Source organism: Colias croceus, chromosome 12 (genome assembly GCF_905220415.1).
Source record: "Colias croceus chromosome 12, ilColCroc2.1".
Classification (NCBI taxonomy): domain Eukaryota; kingdom Metazoa; phylum Arthropoda; class Insecta; order Lepidoptera; family Pieridae; genus Colias; species Colias croceus.
In genome coordinates, this window is record NC_059548.1 from 4,261,757 (window position 1) to 4,275,561 (window position 13,805).

Sequence of the window (13,805 nt, forward strand, 5' to 3'; positions counted from 1 at the left end):
AGGTTTAAGGTACATATTAAATTATATTCGCGCTTTGTCTTCAAGATTAGTAAGGTTAGTAGATATTTATATTGTATATAACACATGTAGTACGCATACGTGAAACCACTTCATTGAGAATAAAAAAAAAAAGAAAGATTTTATTTTGGCTATGGCAACATTGCAAAAATAAAACAGGAAATTCAAATTTTTACCCCCACCTCCGGCCGTTACCCGCTCGTTGACACTTGCGGGACTTAGCTCCATTCGTATTCCAGTGTTCACCACTTCTACACGTATTCTAATGTTAAATCAAAATGTCGAAACGTGGTAGTGAAGATACGAGCTTAGATTTTGTTTTAAACAAAATAAGAAAATTAGAAAAAGAAGTGAAGCGTTCACGCCGCGAAAGACGCAATGGTTTTTCACTTTCTTCATCTTCATCCTCAAGTACGTCGTCCTCGTCATCAAGAGCGCCTTCCCCTAATCAAGATGAAACAATTAATCGTAAGTACCATCACAAAATATAATAACGAATGTACCAGATCAGTCTGAGGGACTGTTTCGCCACATTCACATTTTGTTTTAATGCTTCGGAGTAGTCTTTGGGACTATCTTGCTGCATTATTCCTGCAAGTATATTAACTTTATGCTTCAGAGTTGTCTGTGGGACAATCTCGCGCATACCTACTTTGCCTAGCTTGTTTAAAATGCACCAGGTTTGTCTGAAGGACTCTCCCGCCGCATTTAATAAATGAAGGCCTTAATAAACCACTTTGGATACATAGATGGTTTACACGATGTTTTCTTGTTTCAGATCAAGAAACGCTTGTGGATGAACCACCAACGTCGGTTACAGAGGTTGTTGAGGTAATTACTCCCGACGAATCGGAAAATATAGACATCCAAGATATTTTGGGTGTCGATCCAACGGTGACCTTAGAATATGGACCAGAAATCCATAAAGACGTGGCAAGTCGATTCGCCCATATAGCTACCACAGGATTAGATAAAGACACTCGAAAAGAGCTGTCTAATAAATATTTGATTCCTGAAAACTGCACCAGCATAGCTGCTCCTCAGCTTAACCCTGAGATCAAAGGAGTTCTCTTTGATCAAGTAATAAAACGAGATAAAGCGATTGAGGGTAGACAAAAATTAATGGCTGTTGGTATTACGGCTTTGGGAAAAATTATTTCTACCCAGCTCAGTAGCAAAGACAAAAACAACGATCTTATAAAAGAACTCATGGACATCGGCCGTATATTTTGTGACATTCAACATTCGGATTCCGAATGTAGACGGAATTTCGCTCTTTACTCGGTCAAGAAAGAGTTGAAAGAACAATTATCTACGACAAAAATTGATAAGTTTCTTTTTGGAAGTAATCTTTTAGAAACCGTCAAGACGGCCAAAGCTATAACAAAATCCTCCTCTGATTTGAAACCTGACGCTCCAAAGAAGCCCAAGTCTAACCCAACACCTAGTACTTCTGGCAAGCCTTTAAACTGGAAAACGAGGACTCCGGCTCGCAGGCAGCCGCCGGGCCCTCGGTCGCGTCACCAGCAGCCTGCAGCGCAGAGCGCACCGGCTCGAGGGAACTCGTCGCAGAGCTACACACAGCGGCCGAAGCCCTCTCGCCGACATTAAACATGGTAAGCTATGCCGGAAGGCTAGCACTTTTTTATAATAGTTGGTCTTTGATAACATCAGATCAGTCTATTTTATCTTGGATACGAGGATACAAAATCCCTTTTAATCGACCTGTTTATCAATCGTGCATTCCTATGCAAACCAAATTTTCAGAAACTGAAACCCTACATTTGATTGAGATTCTTAAAAATTTATTAGAAATAGGTGCGATTTCTGAATGCCAACGCTGTCAGGATCAATATATCTCTCCTGTCTTTTTAATACCGAAACCGAACGGTAAAATGCGATTTATTCTAAATTTGAAAACATTAAATAAATATATAGACACACAACATTTTAAACTCGAGGATATTCGCACTGCTCTTAAATTGATTTCTAAAGATTGCTACATAGCAACTTTAGACCTTAAAGATGCTTATTTTTTGATAAATATTCACCCAGATTCACGAAAATACCTAAGATTTCAAATAAATGATAAATTGTATGAATTTAACGTATTACCATTTGGTATATGTACTGCACCATACATATTTACAAAAATAATGAAGCCTGTCATAAAATTATTACGGTCTTGTGGTTATTTGTCATCTATTTATCTCGACGATATATTTTTAACCGGTTTTTCGTATAAAGAATGTATTCAAAATATTGAAATCACTCAAATGTTATTAAAATCCTTGGGGTTTATCATTAATGAAGAGAAAAGTGTAAAAATACCCTCTATGTCTTGCAAATATTTAGGTTATATTATAGATACCCACAAATGGCAGTTAAGTTTACCCCATGACAAAAGATTTAAGATAAAGTCTTTGTTGCAAAAAATTAAAACATTAAAACGTTTTAAAATCCGAACATTTGCCCAATTATTAGGTAAATTAGTATCCGCATGTCCTGCTATAGAATATGGTTGGCTGTATACCAAACAACTAGAACGTTGCAAATACCTCAATTTACTAGGTAACAACGATTATGAGCGATACATGACTTTACCAATTTCATTGTTGCCGGATATAAACTGGTGGTTAAATACTATTGATCATTCAGCGCATAGGATTAGGGATGAAAATTATGTCTTAGAAATATATACTGACGCCTCAACTACGGGATGGGGCGCAGCGTGCAACGGGGAAACAGCATGTGGTCGATGGTCGGATGCTGAAAAATCTTTACATATTAATCGACTTGAACTTTTAGCTGCTTATTTTGGGCTAAAAATTTTTTCAAAACATCACCGTGATTGTCAAATATTACTTCGAATTGACAATACCACTGCTGTGAGTTATATTAATCGCATGGGAGGTGTTCAATACCCTCATTTAAATAAAATTACTAAAGATATATGGCAATGGTGTGAAGCCAAGAAAATTCATATTTTTGCTTCGTATATTAAGTCAAAAGATAACGTCTTAGCCGATAGAGAGTCAAGGCGTACTCATCCTGATATAGAATGGGAGTTATCTTGCACAGGTTTTCAAAAAATTAAAGACATATTTCCTTTACCACAAATCGATTTATTTGCAACACGTCTAAATAAAAAATGTAATACCTACGTTTCATGGCATAGAGACCCACATGCTCATTCTATAGATGCGTTTACTATAGATTGGTCAAAATATTTTTTCTATGCTTTCCCACCAATAGCTATGATTCTTAAAGTTTTAAGAAAAATTATATCAGATCAGGCTGAAGGTATTGTGGTTGTGCCAGACTGGCCAACACAGCCATGGTATCCCCTTTTTATGCGTTTAGTTTTATCCGATCCTATCAGATTAAATTCTGATGACGTCATTATACCCTGTTCCAGGAACCTTCAAACCAACATTACCCTGGTTGCCGCAATATTGTCCGGACCGCGTTGTTACAACAATGTGTCCCTGTCTCAGCTGTAGACATCACAATGGCGTCACTTTCGGAAAATACATTAAAACAATACGAGGTTTGTTTTAAACGGTGGTTTACCTTTTGTAAAGAAAATAATGTTAACATGTTTGAGACATCCATACCAATTATTTTAGAATTTCTTACAAATCTTTTTCACTCTGGTGCTCAATACGGCACAATAAATAGCCATAGGTCTGCTCTTTCATTAATTTTTGGAAATATTTCCGATGATGTAAGAATTATTCGTTTTTGTAAAGGGGTATATAAATTAAGACCTCCTTTACCTAAATATAATGTTACATGGGATGCCAGCATTGTTCTAAATCATTTAGCAACTATGTTCCCAAACGAAAACTTAACTCTTGAGGCACTTTCAAAAAAGTGCATCACTTTACTTGCCCTGGTAACAGCTCATAGAGTGCAAACGTTGTCTAAAATAAAGATCGATCAAATAGTTTATCAAAATAGTAAAATAATTATAAAAATTACTGATTTCATTAAAACTTCTAAGGCCGGTACTAAACAACCGATTTTACATTTACCCTTCTTTAATGATAGACCCGAGATCTGCCCCGCTAAAACCCTTGATATTTATATAAACAAAACTAAGAGTATACGAAAAACTGATCATCTGTTTATTGGATTTCGTAAACCATATAATTGTGTCACAACCCAAACTCTTAGCCGATGGATAAAGTCTACTTTGAAAGACAGTGGAATTGACGTCTCTATATTTTCTTCGCATAGCACCCGCCATGCGGCCACTTCTATGGCCCATAAACTAGGAGTAAACCTAGACATAATACGACAAACTGCGGGTTGGAGCGGCAACTCCACTGCCTTTGCGCAATTTTATAATCGGCCTGTAATTAACAGTGATGATGATTTGTTGTTAGCAAGAACAATATGTTCACTTTAACTGTACAATATGTTCACTTTAATTGGTTTAAGTTGATTTTTATGTTTGAATTAGAAAATGATTATGTACCTAACTACATTATTATCAAAATAAAGGTTGATATTATCAAAACGCTTTTATTTTTCTCGATATTTCCTATTACTTCTCTCAACATCTACATGTGTTATATACAATATAAATATCTACTAACCTTACTAATCTTGAAGACAAAGCGCGAATATAATTAATGATTAAACGAACTTACCTGTACGTGAAGTTCAATCATAATTATATGAAGCGCTTTGTCTGAAAAGATTAGTAACACCCACCCACCCTGAATTGCCCTAGGAAATAGGAAATATCTCAGGTCTCTAGACTCTAAACTAAATGAAGCTAAGTCCCGCAAGTGTCAACGAGCGGGTAACGGCCGGAGGTGGGGGTAAAAATTTGAATTTCCTGTTTTATTTTTGCAATGTTGCCATAGCCAAAATAAAATCTTTCTTTTTTTTTTTATTCTCAATGAAGTGGTTTCACGTATGCGTACTACATGTGTTATATACAATATAAATATCTACTAACCTTACTAATCTTTTCAGACAAAGCGCTTCATATAATTATGATTGAACTTCACGTACAGGTAAGTTCGTTTAATCATTAATTATCTAGAAATATGTTTCACCCTTATTATTCTCATTCTTATAAAAGAATAAAGTAAGCTAATAGAAACATTCTTATTCTATTTAGGTATATGATCCTCGTTTTCCTAGTAACAGGATTCTTGTATTTAATTCTTGATTCTAATATAAATATCTAGTATTAAGAGTTGTATCATCATGTGCAGTGTGCACACTGCACCGTATAGTTAAATACATTATATCCTAGTATGTACTTATCTTGGTCAAGCAGCTACTATTATATTATTTCCTTACGTTGGTACATAACAATTTGACAGTGATTAGCGGAGGTAATATAATTTGCCTCACAAATTCAAGTATGTAATAAGCAGAAACTGAATAAAATGACTCCATAATGTTGGTATGTTCACGACAACATAAACGGCTTATGTTTTATGAATATTTCATGATTATACTTTACGTTGTAAAAGTTGTTTGTGGAAAATTCAAAGAAAATTACCTACGCATGTGAAGTAAAACATTGCTTTCACTCATTTTGTTTTCTTAAACCTTTTTTAAGCTCTCGCGTTGTGGAGGTAATAATGCGAACGAGATTACGCTTTTTGTTTTCTTATGACTTGATTATTTTGCATGTTTAGATTTTTTATATTAGGAAGATTTTATTTCGTAAAAATTCAATTAATTGTTTTTGTTATGACTGTATTATAAAGTGAATAATCATATAAATTATAATAATTAATTAAATCGTTATTTTTCATGTATCATGAGTAATATTTTTGTAAACAGAACATGTTTTATTTATAGACCAGACAGGACAGGACTATAGTTTATTTGTAACAATATATATCATTAGATACTTAAAATGGAATAATTCCTATTTTCTCAGAAGATGTTTTCATACACACGGATTGTTAGAATGTTTTGAACTTCACTGCACAATACGATCACAGATAACCAAAAAGCTTCGCAGAATTACAGGCGGCATGTTAATTTGCCTTTTTAGATTCCAAGTGTTGCTTCGAATCATAATATTTGGATGTAATAACAATTTTCTTGTTTCTTCTGAAAGTTGTGTTTGATCGTTTGGTTTGTCATCAACATCTCACATATTTTGTTTTTTTTTTGGTTTTTTTGTTGTTGCTCCGCTCCTGTTGGTCTTAGCGTGATGATATCTAGCCTACAGCCTTCCTTGATACAGGAAGGCAGAAGAATTTTTCAAATCGGACCAGTAGTTCCTGAGACGAGCGCGTTCAACAAACAAACTCTTCAGCTTTATAATATGTATTAGTATTATAGATAAGGTAATATGTATTAGTATTATTACAGGTGACTTTTAAAAGACAAGATCATTAACATTCTTACGCATCTGACTTTATTTGTACTTGAACTGTACCGCAATAAACACTGTTTGCAAAGCGTCACCCACTATAAGTAAATATTTTATCGGAAATTTTGAAATTTCTTCGTACACGAATAGTTACATAGAAATAGCACGTGTTATAAGATAAAGTAGCGTTAAGCGTTATCTACGTCCATTGACACCGATGTTTATCTGTGATAATGGTTAAACAGAAATGAACCGTGTTTTTGTCAAGGTGGCGCCTTATACACTAGGAGGTAGCAACGTTGACAAGTGAGCATTTTAGTATAGTTGGTTCTTTGATATGCTGTTCCTCTTGCTATTTCGGTTACAGTCCGGGCTGTCTGGCTGGCCGCAGTGGTTGCGTTTAATAGTGCGCATCTTATCTGCACAGGAAAATATCCTTAATTTAAAGTCATTTTTTAACGCGTAATTTTTAATCGTTTGCCTTTAGATAGATCCATTAGACATACATTTTTTATTGCAAGACGTTTTTTTCGTTGTTAAATAGGTGCCAGACGCAATTTTTATTTCAAAATAATTAAAATATCATCGAAATAAGTGAAATTCCATCAACATGAGTCCCAGTGAAGGATAAGTAATCACTGTGTTACTTATACTATATATAATTTTCATTTTACTATTTACAGTTTTATTGCAACAATCTACCATATCGCCTCCTTTTTCCCAACGAACCTCAAATAGGACGTTAATGTAAACTTGATAAAAACCAAATATCATCAAGAAATTAAAGACTTTTTAACGGATTTTAAACGCGATTTATTCATTGTATTATTTTCCCAAGTCTTTAATTTCAAAATGTATAATACTCGCGTAAAATCAAGCACTAGAAAATACAAATATCATCAAATTCATATTTATACCCAAAAGTGTAATAAATATGAAACCATCTATTAAAAATATTAGTTTACTAATTATTCAATATAAGTATTAAAAAAGGATAATATAATATAAATAATCAAGTTATTACTTACCTTTTAAGCGGACTCATGTTGATGTAATTTCACTTATTTCGATGACATTTTAGTTATTTTGAAATAAAAATTGCGTATGGCACCTATTTTACAACGAAAGAAACGTCTTGCAATAAAAAAATTATGTCTGATGGATCTATCTAAAGGCAAAAGATTAAAAATTACGCGTTAAAAAATGACTTTAAATTAAGGATATTTTCCTGTGCAGATAAGATGCGCACTAATAAACGCAACCACTGCGGCCAGCCAGACAGCCCGGACTCTAACCGAAATAGCAAGAGAAACAGTATATCAAAAACCCAACTATACTAAAATGACTTTTTTTTTAACGTTGCTAGCTCCCGTACTATTAGCTACGTCAACTAATTACACTCTTTTTTTCGTGAGTTAATTTAGAATGTTATAAAATGTTTTGTATCTTTTTTGTTTAAAACTATACTAGAACGTTAAAGAGAACAATTATATTCAAACACAAAGTTAATCTTTCATTTATTTTGGTTTTTAATTAATTGTGTATTTGTTTTTTTCATTTTTATAATCTCTTTAGGTATTTATTTGTTGACTGTAATTTTTAATAAAAGGCAAAAATATGTGTGGGGTTATGTATTTTTGCTTTATTTTTATGGACTTTCGCCACTCCCTAACCTTAGGAAAGGATAAATGTTCCAATTGAAAAACAACACAATTTCCATACAGAATTTATTTATAGTCCCACGGGAATAAGTAATTCGAATAGGAACGCTTATTACGCAACATTCATACACCCACAGTTGTTTGCGATTGTGTTCATGAAGTCTCATAATTAGATTTTTTCGTAAACACGAAAATCATTAAAATCTTTCTTAATGAGTATTTTGCAAATAGGCGCCGAAATTTTCGATTATTTCCAAAGAATGAAACCCATTATCAGTATTTCGGCAAAAATCGTTGATCATTAAACAAATTTGACCGAAAACACGGAAAGAGAGAATCCATTTTAATTGTTCACTAACAAAAATGGATAGAGCCAGCTGCCACCGGATCAGAAAACTCACAAATGAAAGAATAAAATGTGAACAAGCAAGAATTTTTTGCAGTTGGACCGCGAAAGAATTGGAACGTCTAAAGGAAAACGCGCGCCAAATTAAGGAAATTAACTTTTTTTTTATTATGAAACGTGGTCGCGCTTTTGCAAATGACGTTTCATTAATTGTGCCGTGTAATTAAGATGAAGGACTCAAAATATTTTGTTATTCTTTTGTTGCTGTTGATTGTTTCAATAGCAAATAACAAGTTATTTAAATGAAAATAAGAATTAAGATTGAAGTAGGTAACTTACTTTTAACGCCATACGCGTAACAATATACTTACACTAAAGTTTTTTGATTTATGTGAATATAATGTGTTATACTTAAATTGTTTCTTACACATTAAGAAATAATGGGCTAATGTAAAATTATAAAATAATTAATAATCTTGGGCTATCTAAGATAGGTATAGACTATAGAGATAACAAACATAGTAGGTAATATGTTTGTTATCTCGGGTATTTAATTTTACTTTGCAGCGTAACCGGGTAATAATTATTAGAATTTATGAATAGAAAACGGTCTAACATTTTATATTTATTATTTCATAATTCAACAAGACTATAGTTCGTGGCATCGTATGCCATTCTTACCTGACGACTAAAAAGTAGAGTTTACTTGCTTTACCTCTGATTTTAAGCAACCTGTAATATGCCTACTAAAATTCGAACTAGATTTTTGAGTAATTTTTAGTAGGTAATTAGTTTATTTTATAAATTATCTTATAAACTAATGGATTACTGATAGATAATAATAATTGATAATAGTACCTATTGTCAGAATAGGATAGTATTAATAATCGAACAAATTTTTTATACTTTTTAAATTAAGCTAATGGAGAAAAAAATAAATAAACGTTTACGAAAAGTAAACATCATTGGTCACTTATAGGCTATGTAAAATGTTAATAGATCGAATCGAAAATTAATGTCCGAAATTATAACATTTACGGTTATGTTGTTTGATTCATTTGCATTTCATGAATATGCGTTCCATTTTATTAATTACGTTTTATCTATGTTTGAATAGTTTTGAAATCAATTGACGGAAAAGCGAGCTTATTTATAATGTTGTTGATTATACAAACAGTTTCATGTTTTGATTGAAATGAAATATAAATAACCGATTTTATGATATGTTTATTCATAAGCTTTCTCGTATTCAAATTCAAATATTTCTTGTACATTATTATTGCAAATTCGTATTGTACAAAATATGTTGCCATTAATTTATTACTTACCAGTTTTAATGCCATACAAAGCTTTGGGTAGGTAGATGAAAGATGTATGCACTACACGGGCGTTACATCCTAGGTATGTATTATATGCCATTAGGCTTCCATTAGGTATGTAATAGGAGTTGTAGACACAATCACGATTATGAAAGTATCAAAATACTTCAAAATATTTTCATTTAACATATATAAATGGATAGCCTATTCAACCTCACAACAATCGATTGGAAAGCACACAACCATCTCATATAAAATTAAACGTTTAATGTCAGTCACGCGTCATTTAGCCCGATTTTCATAGGCAAATTCCAAACTGAAGATTATTCAGGGGCATTATTCGATTGGACAAAAAGTCATAACTACGAAAGCCCTCAAGTCATAAATTATGGAGCGGTGACATTCAGCGTGGAATAAAGGCATTTAGCGGGCCCAGGGGGATACTACACCCTGGGTGAAATTAAGAGGGCATTATCATTTGTTTGGTTCATAAATCGTTTCCTGCATTAATTATTGTGCTCGCTCACTAAATGTCCTTTGACACGTGTTCATATTATTATTGTTTCAATGAAAATTAGTATTGTTGTTTGTGTATTGTATGGGTAAGCCATTCACTGCTATCTGTAACAATCGGCCTTAAGTTTTGTACTAAGCAGAGCATAAAAAAATAATACCTTTCGTGTTATAAGGAAATCAATGCAATATCTAAATACATTTTAATTGAATCGAGCCTTTAAATCTTGATAAAGTAGACGAGGAACTAGGAAATGATTTCACTAACAATGGAACAACATTGACAATCGAAAATCACGGAACTGAGTCACTAAAAGGAAATTACGATATAAAAAATCAACATGGGTTGTTTGATAAGTGTCTATCTAAACGTGTGACTGAAAACGTCATGAAGATAATTCAATATCTACTGAGTTACGCGTGAGTATAAATAATGTTCGAAAACATTGTGTTTGCTGTACGCTGTTTTTCTATTCAAAGTTATCGCTATTGACGTTAATTACCTGTTGTTGTTTGTGTAATAAGTATTAGTATACTTCTTCAAAAATGTCAACTTATGAGTAAGCACAATTAGCATAAAATCACAAACTTTTGCAGCTTCTCCAGCCAAGGTTGCACCTGGATTGAAACATGTAATGATCTCGTCTACATATTTTGCGTCATTCTCATTAATTATTCAAAGTATAATTAAAAAATGAATGTACTCGCTTTGTGTCTCTGTTCGGCTTAATTCTTTCTTTGTGTGCACAGCACTAAACACAATTGGATTTCCCTACGTAGTCTCCGCGAGCTCTCCACAGCTGAGAAAGGATGTCAGATTCGCAAAAATAGGCCATGTCAAGTCGGAGTTAAGAGTCCCAATGCCCTGCGGCAGTGACGATTATGTAACCAAAGCCTACTTCATAATAGGGCTGTCAGCGCGCCGTTTTACATGTTTTCTTTCATTCATACAAAGTTTCACATCTTAAACTGTGGGTGATGTTTCTTGGAATTGCTGAGCGAGTACAAATAGTAAATATAGAAATGGACCTAGGTTACGCAATATGGAAAATGGCTTAGTGTGTTCCCCATAGTTTTCACTTCAACTTTTTTCTTTTAAACCAAAAAAATATTTAAAGAAAAAACTTTTCCATATATTAGGTAAACAGTAAAGACATCTATGAAGTGCATGAAACTAATATCTTAAGCCTTAACAAAAGACGGCATATCACTCCAAGATACATTAATTAAACCAGCAAAGCGTAGTCAATTTGAATAAAATTCCAATGATTAAGCCGGGTTAATCCTTACCCATAAAGAATTCAGTTAGTTAAGATATATACTTAATTGGAGAAAGTACTAATTATCTGCTTCCGTGTCACAAATTCACGCGTGGGTGTTGCAGGAAATTACTAGACTCGAGATTGTGTGTGTTGGTTTCGACACTGCTTAACGTAACTGAGTATAGATGTATAGATTACCTAGTTTGCGTAAGTGTCAATTTAATCTAGATTTATCAGATAACATGCTGTTAATTACATTGTGCTTGATACGTGCTTGGGTTATAGATGGTGTACATTTTGAAAGGGAATTTTTACAACAGGAAGTGAAATAATAATTTTATGAATGATTAGTTAATTTATTTTTTAGTATTTCAATGTTTGGAATAAATTATTTCTTAAAACCATATTATTGGACACATTTCATTTGTGTTAAATATAATATACACACTTTGTTAATAGAAGATCATTGCAATATAACTTCCTAGTTATTTTTAAACCTCAAAACTATATTTTGGCAGCCCTAAAATACGTCGGCGTATGAAATAAACGCGAAGTAAAGGACCCTTGTCATGTGAAAAGTGCGATGCGTCCCACATTTATACGGGTGGTTGGAGCCGATCGGAGAATATGAAGTTAGCATAAATTGAATGTGAAACTGACCCGTCTGTAAGGGCCACTGTCTATCAGAGAACCAGCAAAACACTCTCCTTCACTATTTACGTTCTACCATGTGGAAATACTGAAATCCTATTAGTTTGGACACTCATCTCTTGTGGATGTACCCTAATAGAAGGCTTTAAGTAAGTAGTTGGATATGAATATGTTCGCTAGATACCGTTTAAATACTAGCACTGTGCATAGGTATTAAAGATTTCGTAGTTTCATGTAAGTATACGAACGTAGTTTAATAATTAAACAAAATTAAAAAAAGAAATACTAAAAATACATTACAACTACAGGTACCTACATCATCTTTCGAATCTTGTTTCTGATCTCTATTCTCTGTAAACTAACAACGTAAGGTAGAGTTATACATGTACTTTGTATCTAAAAATAATAATCCAATGAATAATAATTAATATTCAATGGATAATAAGTATGTTCTACTGTCGAACTACAGAGTTATTAATTCTTGATAATATTGCAGATATAAAACTATAAACCAAATCATACGATCTACAAAACACTCGTAAAAAATCTTCTTTACACAATCTGACAGTACGAAATTTTCCCGCCAAAAGCAAATCCATACAGGCGCAGTATAATGTCTATGTCGAGTGTTGACCCTTGTCAAGTGACTCCGGCCTACATTCGTGACCGACGGTGGTGACGCTCTTTTCATATCATTTTTATGATTTGAGAATGAACTTTGCATGAAAAATACTTTCTGGGGTTTATTGGTATTGCGCGGTAAAAAATGAAAAAATGTTTACCGGAGAGAAATGCTGAGCGAAATGCAAGTTAAAATAGTGTAAAATTCGAATTAGGAGGTAGTCAAATAATAATATTATGCTGAAGAAGGTTTGCAAAGCATATGTAAGTAAGTACTTAATTTAAATATGTAGAAATCTAATATCGAAAATTTAAATCATCTTAAACTTAGGTACTTTTGATATCGAAGTCAATTTATAATGACAATGAAATCAATATATAATGACAACTAAAACTACTTATTAACAGCTGATGCAGCTCTTAAATCAAATTGACAAAAAGTGACGAAAATTTTCCAAAAAATTTGGTAAAAACATTCACATAAAATACCGCACAGTGTTAATCAAACGTCATCGTGAAACATAAAAGTTCAAAGAGCTCATTGGGCTTTAGAAGTGTAAGCATAGGACACACTCCTTTCACGATACATTCACACGCCGCGAATGGAGGCTTTTAAACCAGTTGGCAACGTGACCTAAATGTTCACGCGTGAAGACATAGCTTTATATGATTCCTGTACTGCATTGGATTGACAGGACTATGATAATTTAAGTGAAACAAAAAATGAAAGTGTACTATTTTTTTTTAAATTTGAAGATTTTATCAAAACCTTTCACGATTAAATTCCATAGATGTTTTACAAATTGAGAACAAAGACCCTTACAAAATTACAAATAAAGCCTTCAAAAGGGTTACATTTTAATTTTATGTTCATTACGAAATTAACTTAAGAAATTAGGTAAAATTTAACGAAAAAAAAACTCACATTTCCAATAATAAATGAAGGAAATTTTAACTTTTAATTAGTATGTAGATGCTTTGATTTATAATAATTACTGTGATTATCATAATCATGAATTATTTACGGTGAACAATTGACATGTCTCTTATCATAAGTTT

The 13,805-nt window shown here is 32.9% G+C and overlaps 2 protein-coding genes across 3 annotated transcripts in view; both read left to right on the plus strand.

Annotated features, from left to right (window-relative positions):
* LOC123696542 (G-protein coupled receptor Mth2-like) overlaps positions 1-13,805 on the plus strand; it is a 69,799-nt gene that overhangs the window by 17,558 nt on the left and 38,436 nt on the right. The gene's annotated exons all lie outside the window — the stretch shown is intronic.
* On the plus strand, positions 268-3,568 carry LOC123696544. The gene is made up of 3 exons (XM_045642817.1): positions 268-486; positions 797-1,634; positions 3,437-3,568. The coding sequence occupies exons 1-2, from the start codon at positions 297-299 to the stop codon at positions 1,627-1,629; spliced, it is 1,023 nt and encodes a 340-aa protein (XP_045498773.1). The 5' UTR covers positions 268-296; the 3' UTR covers positions 1,630-1,634; positions 3,437-3,568.

Coding starts and splice junctions, on each gene's coding strand:
- LOC123696544 (XM_045642817.1), top strand. CDS start 297: ATGTCGAAACGTGGTAGTGAAGATACGAGCTTAGATTTTGTTTTAAAC. Junction 487..796: donor TCAAGATGAAACAATTAATC/GTAAGTACCATC, acceptor TTCTTGTTTCAG/ATCAAGAAACGCTTGTGGAT.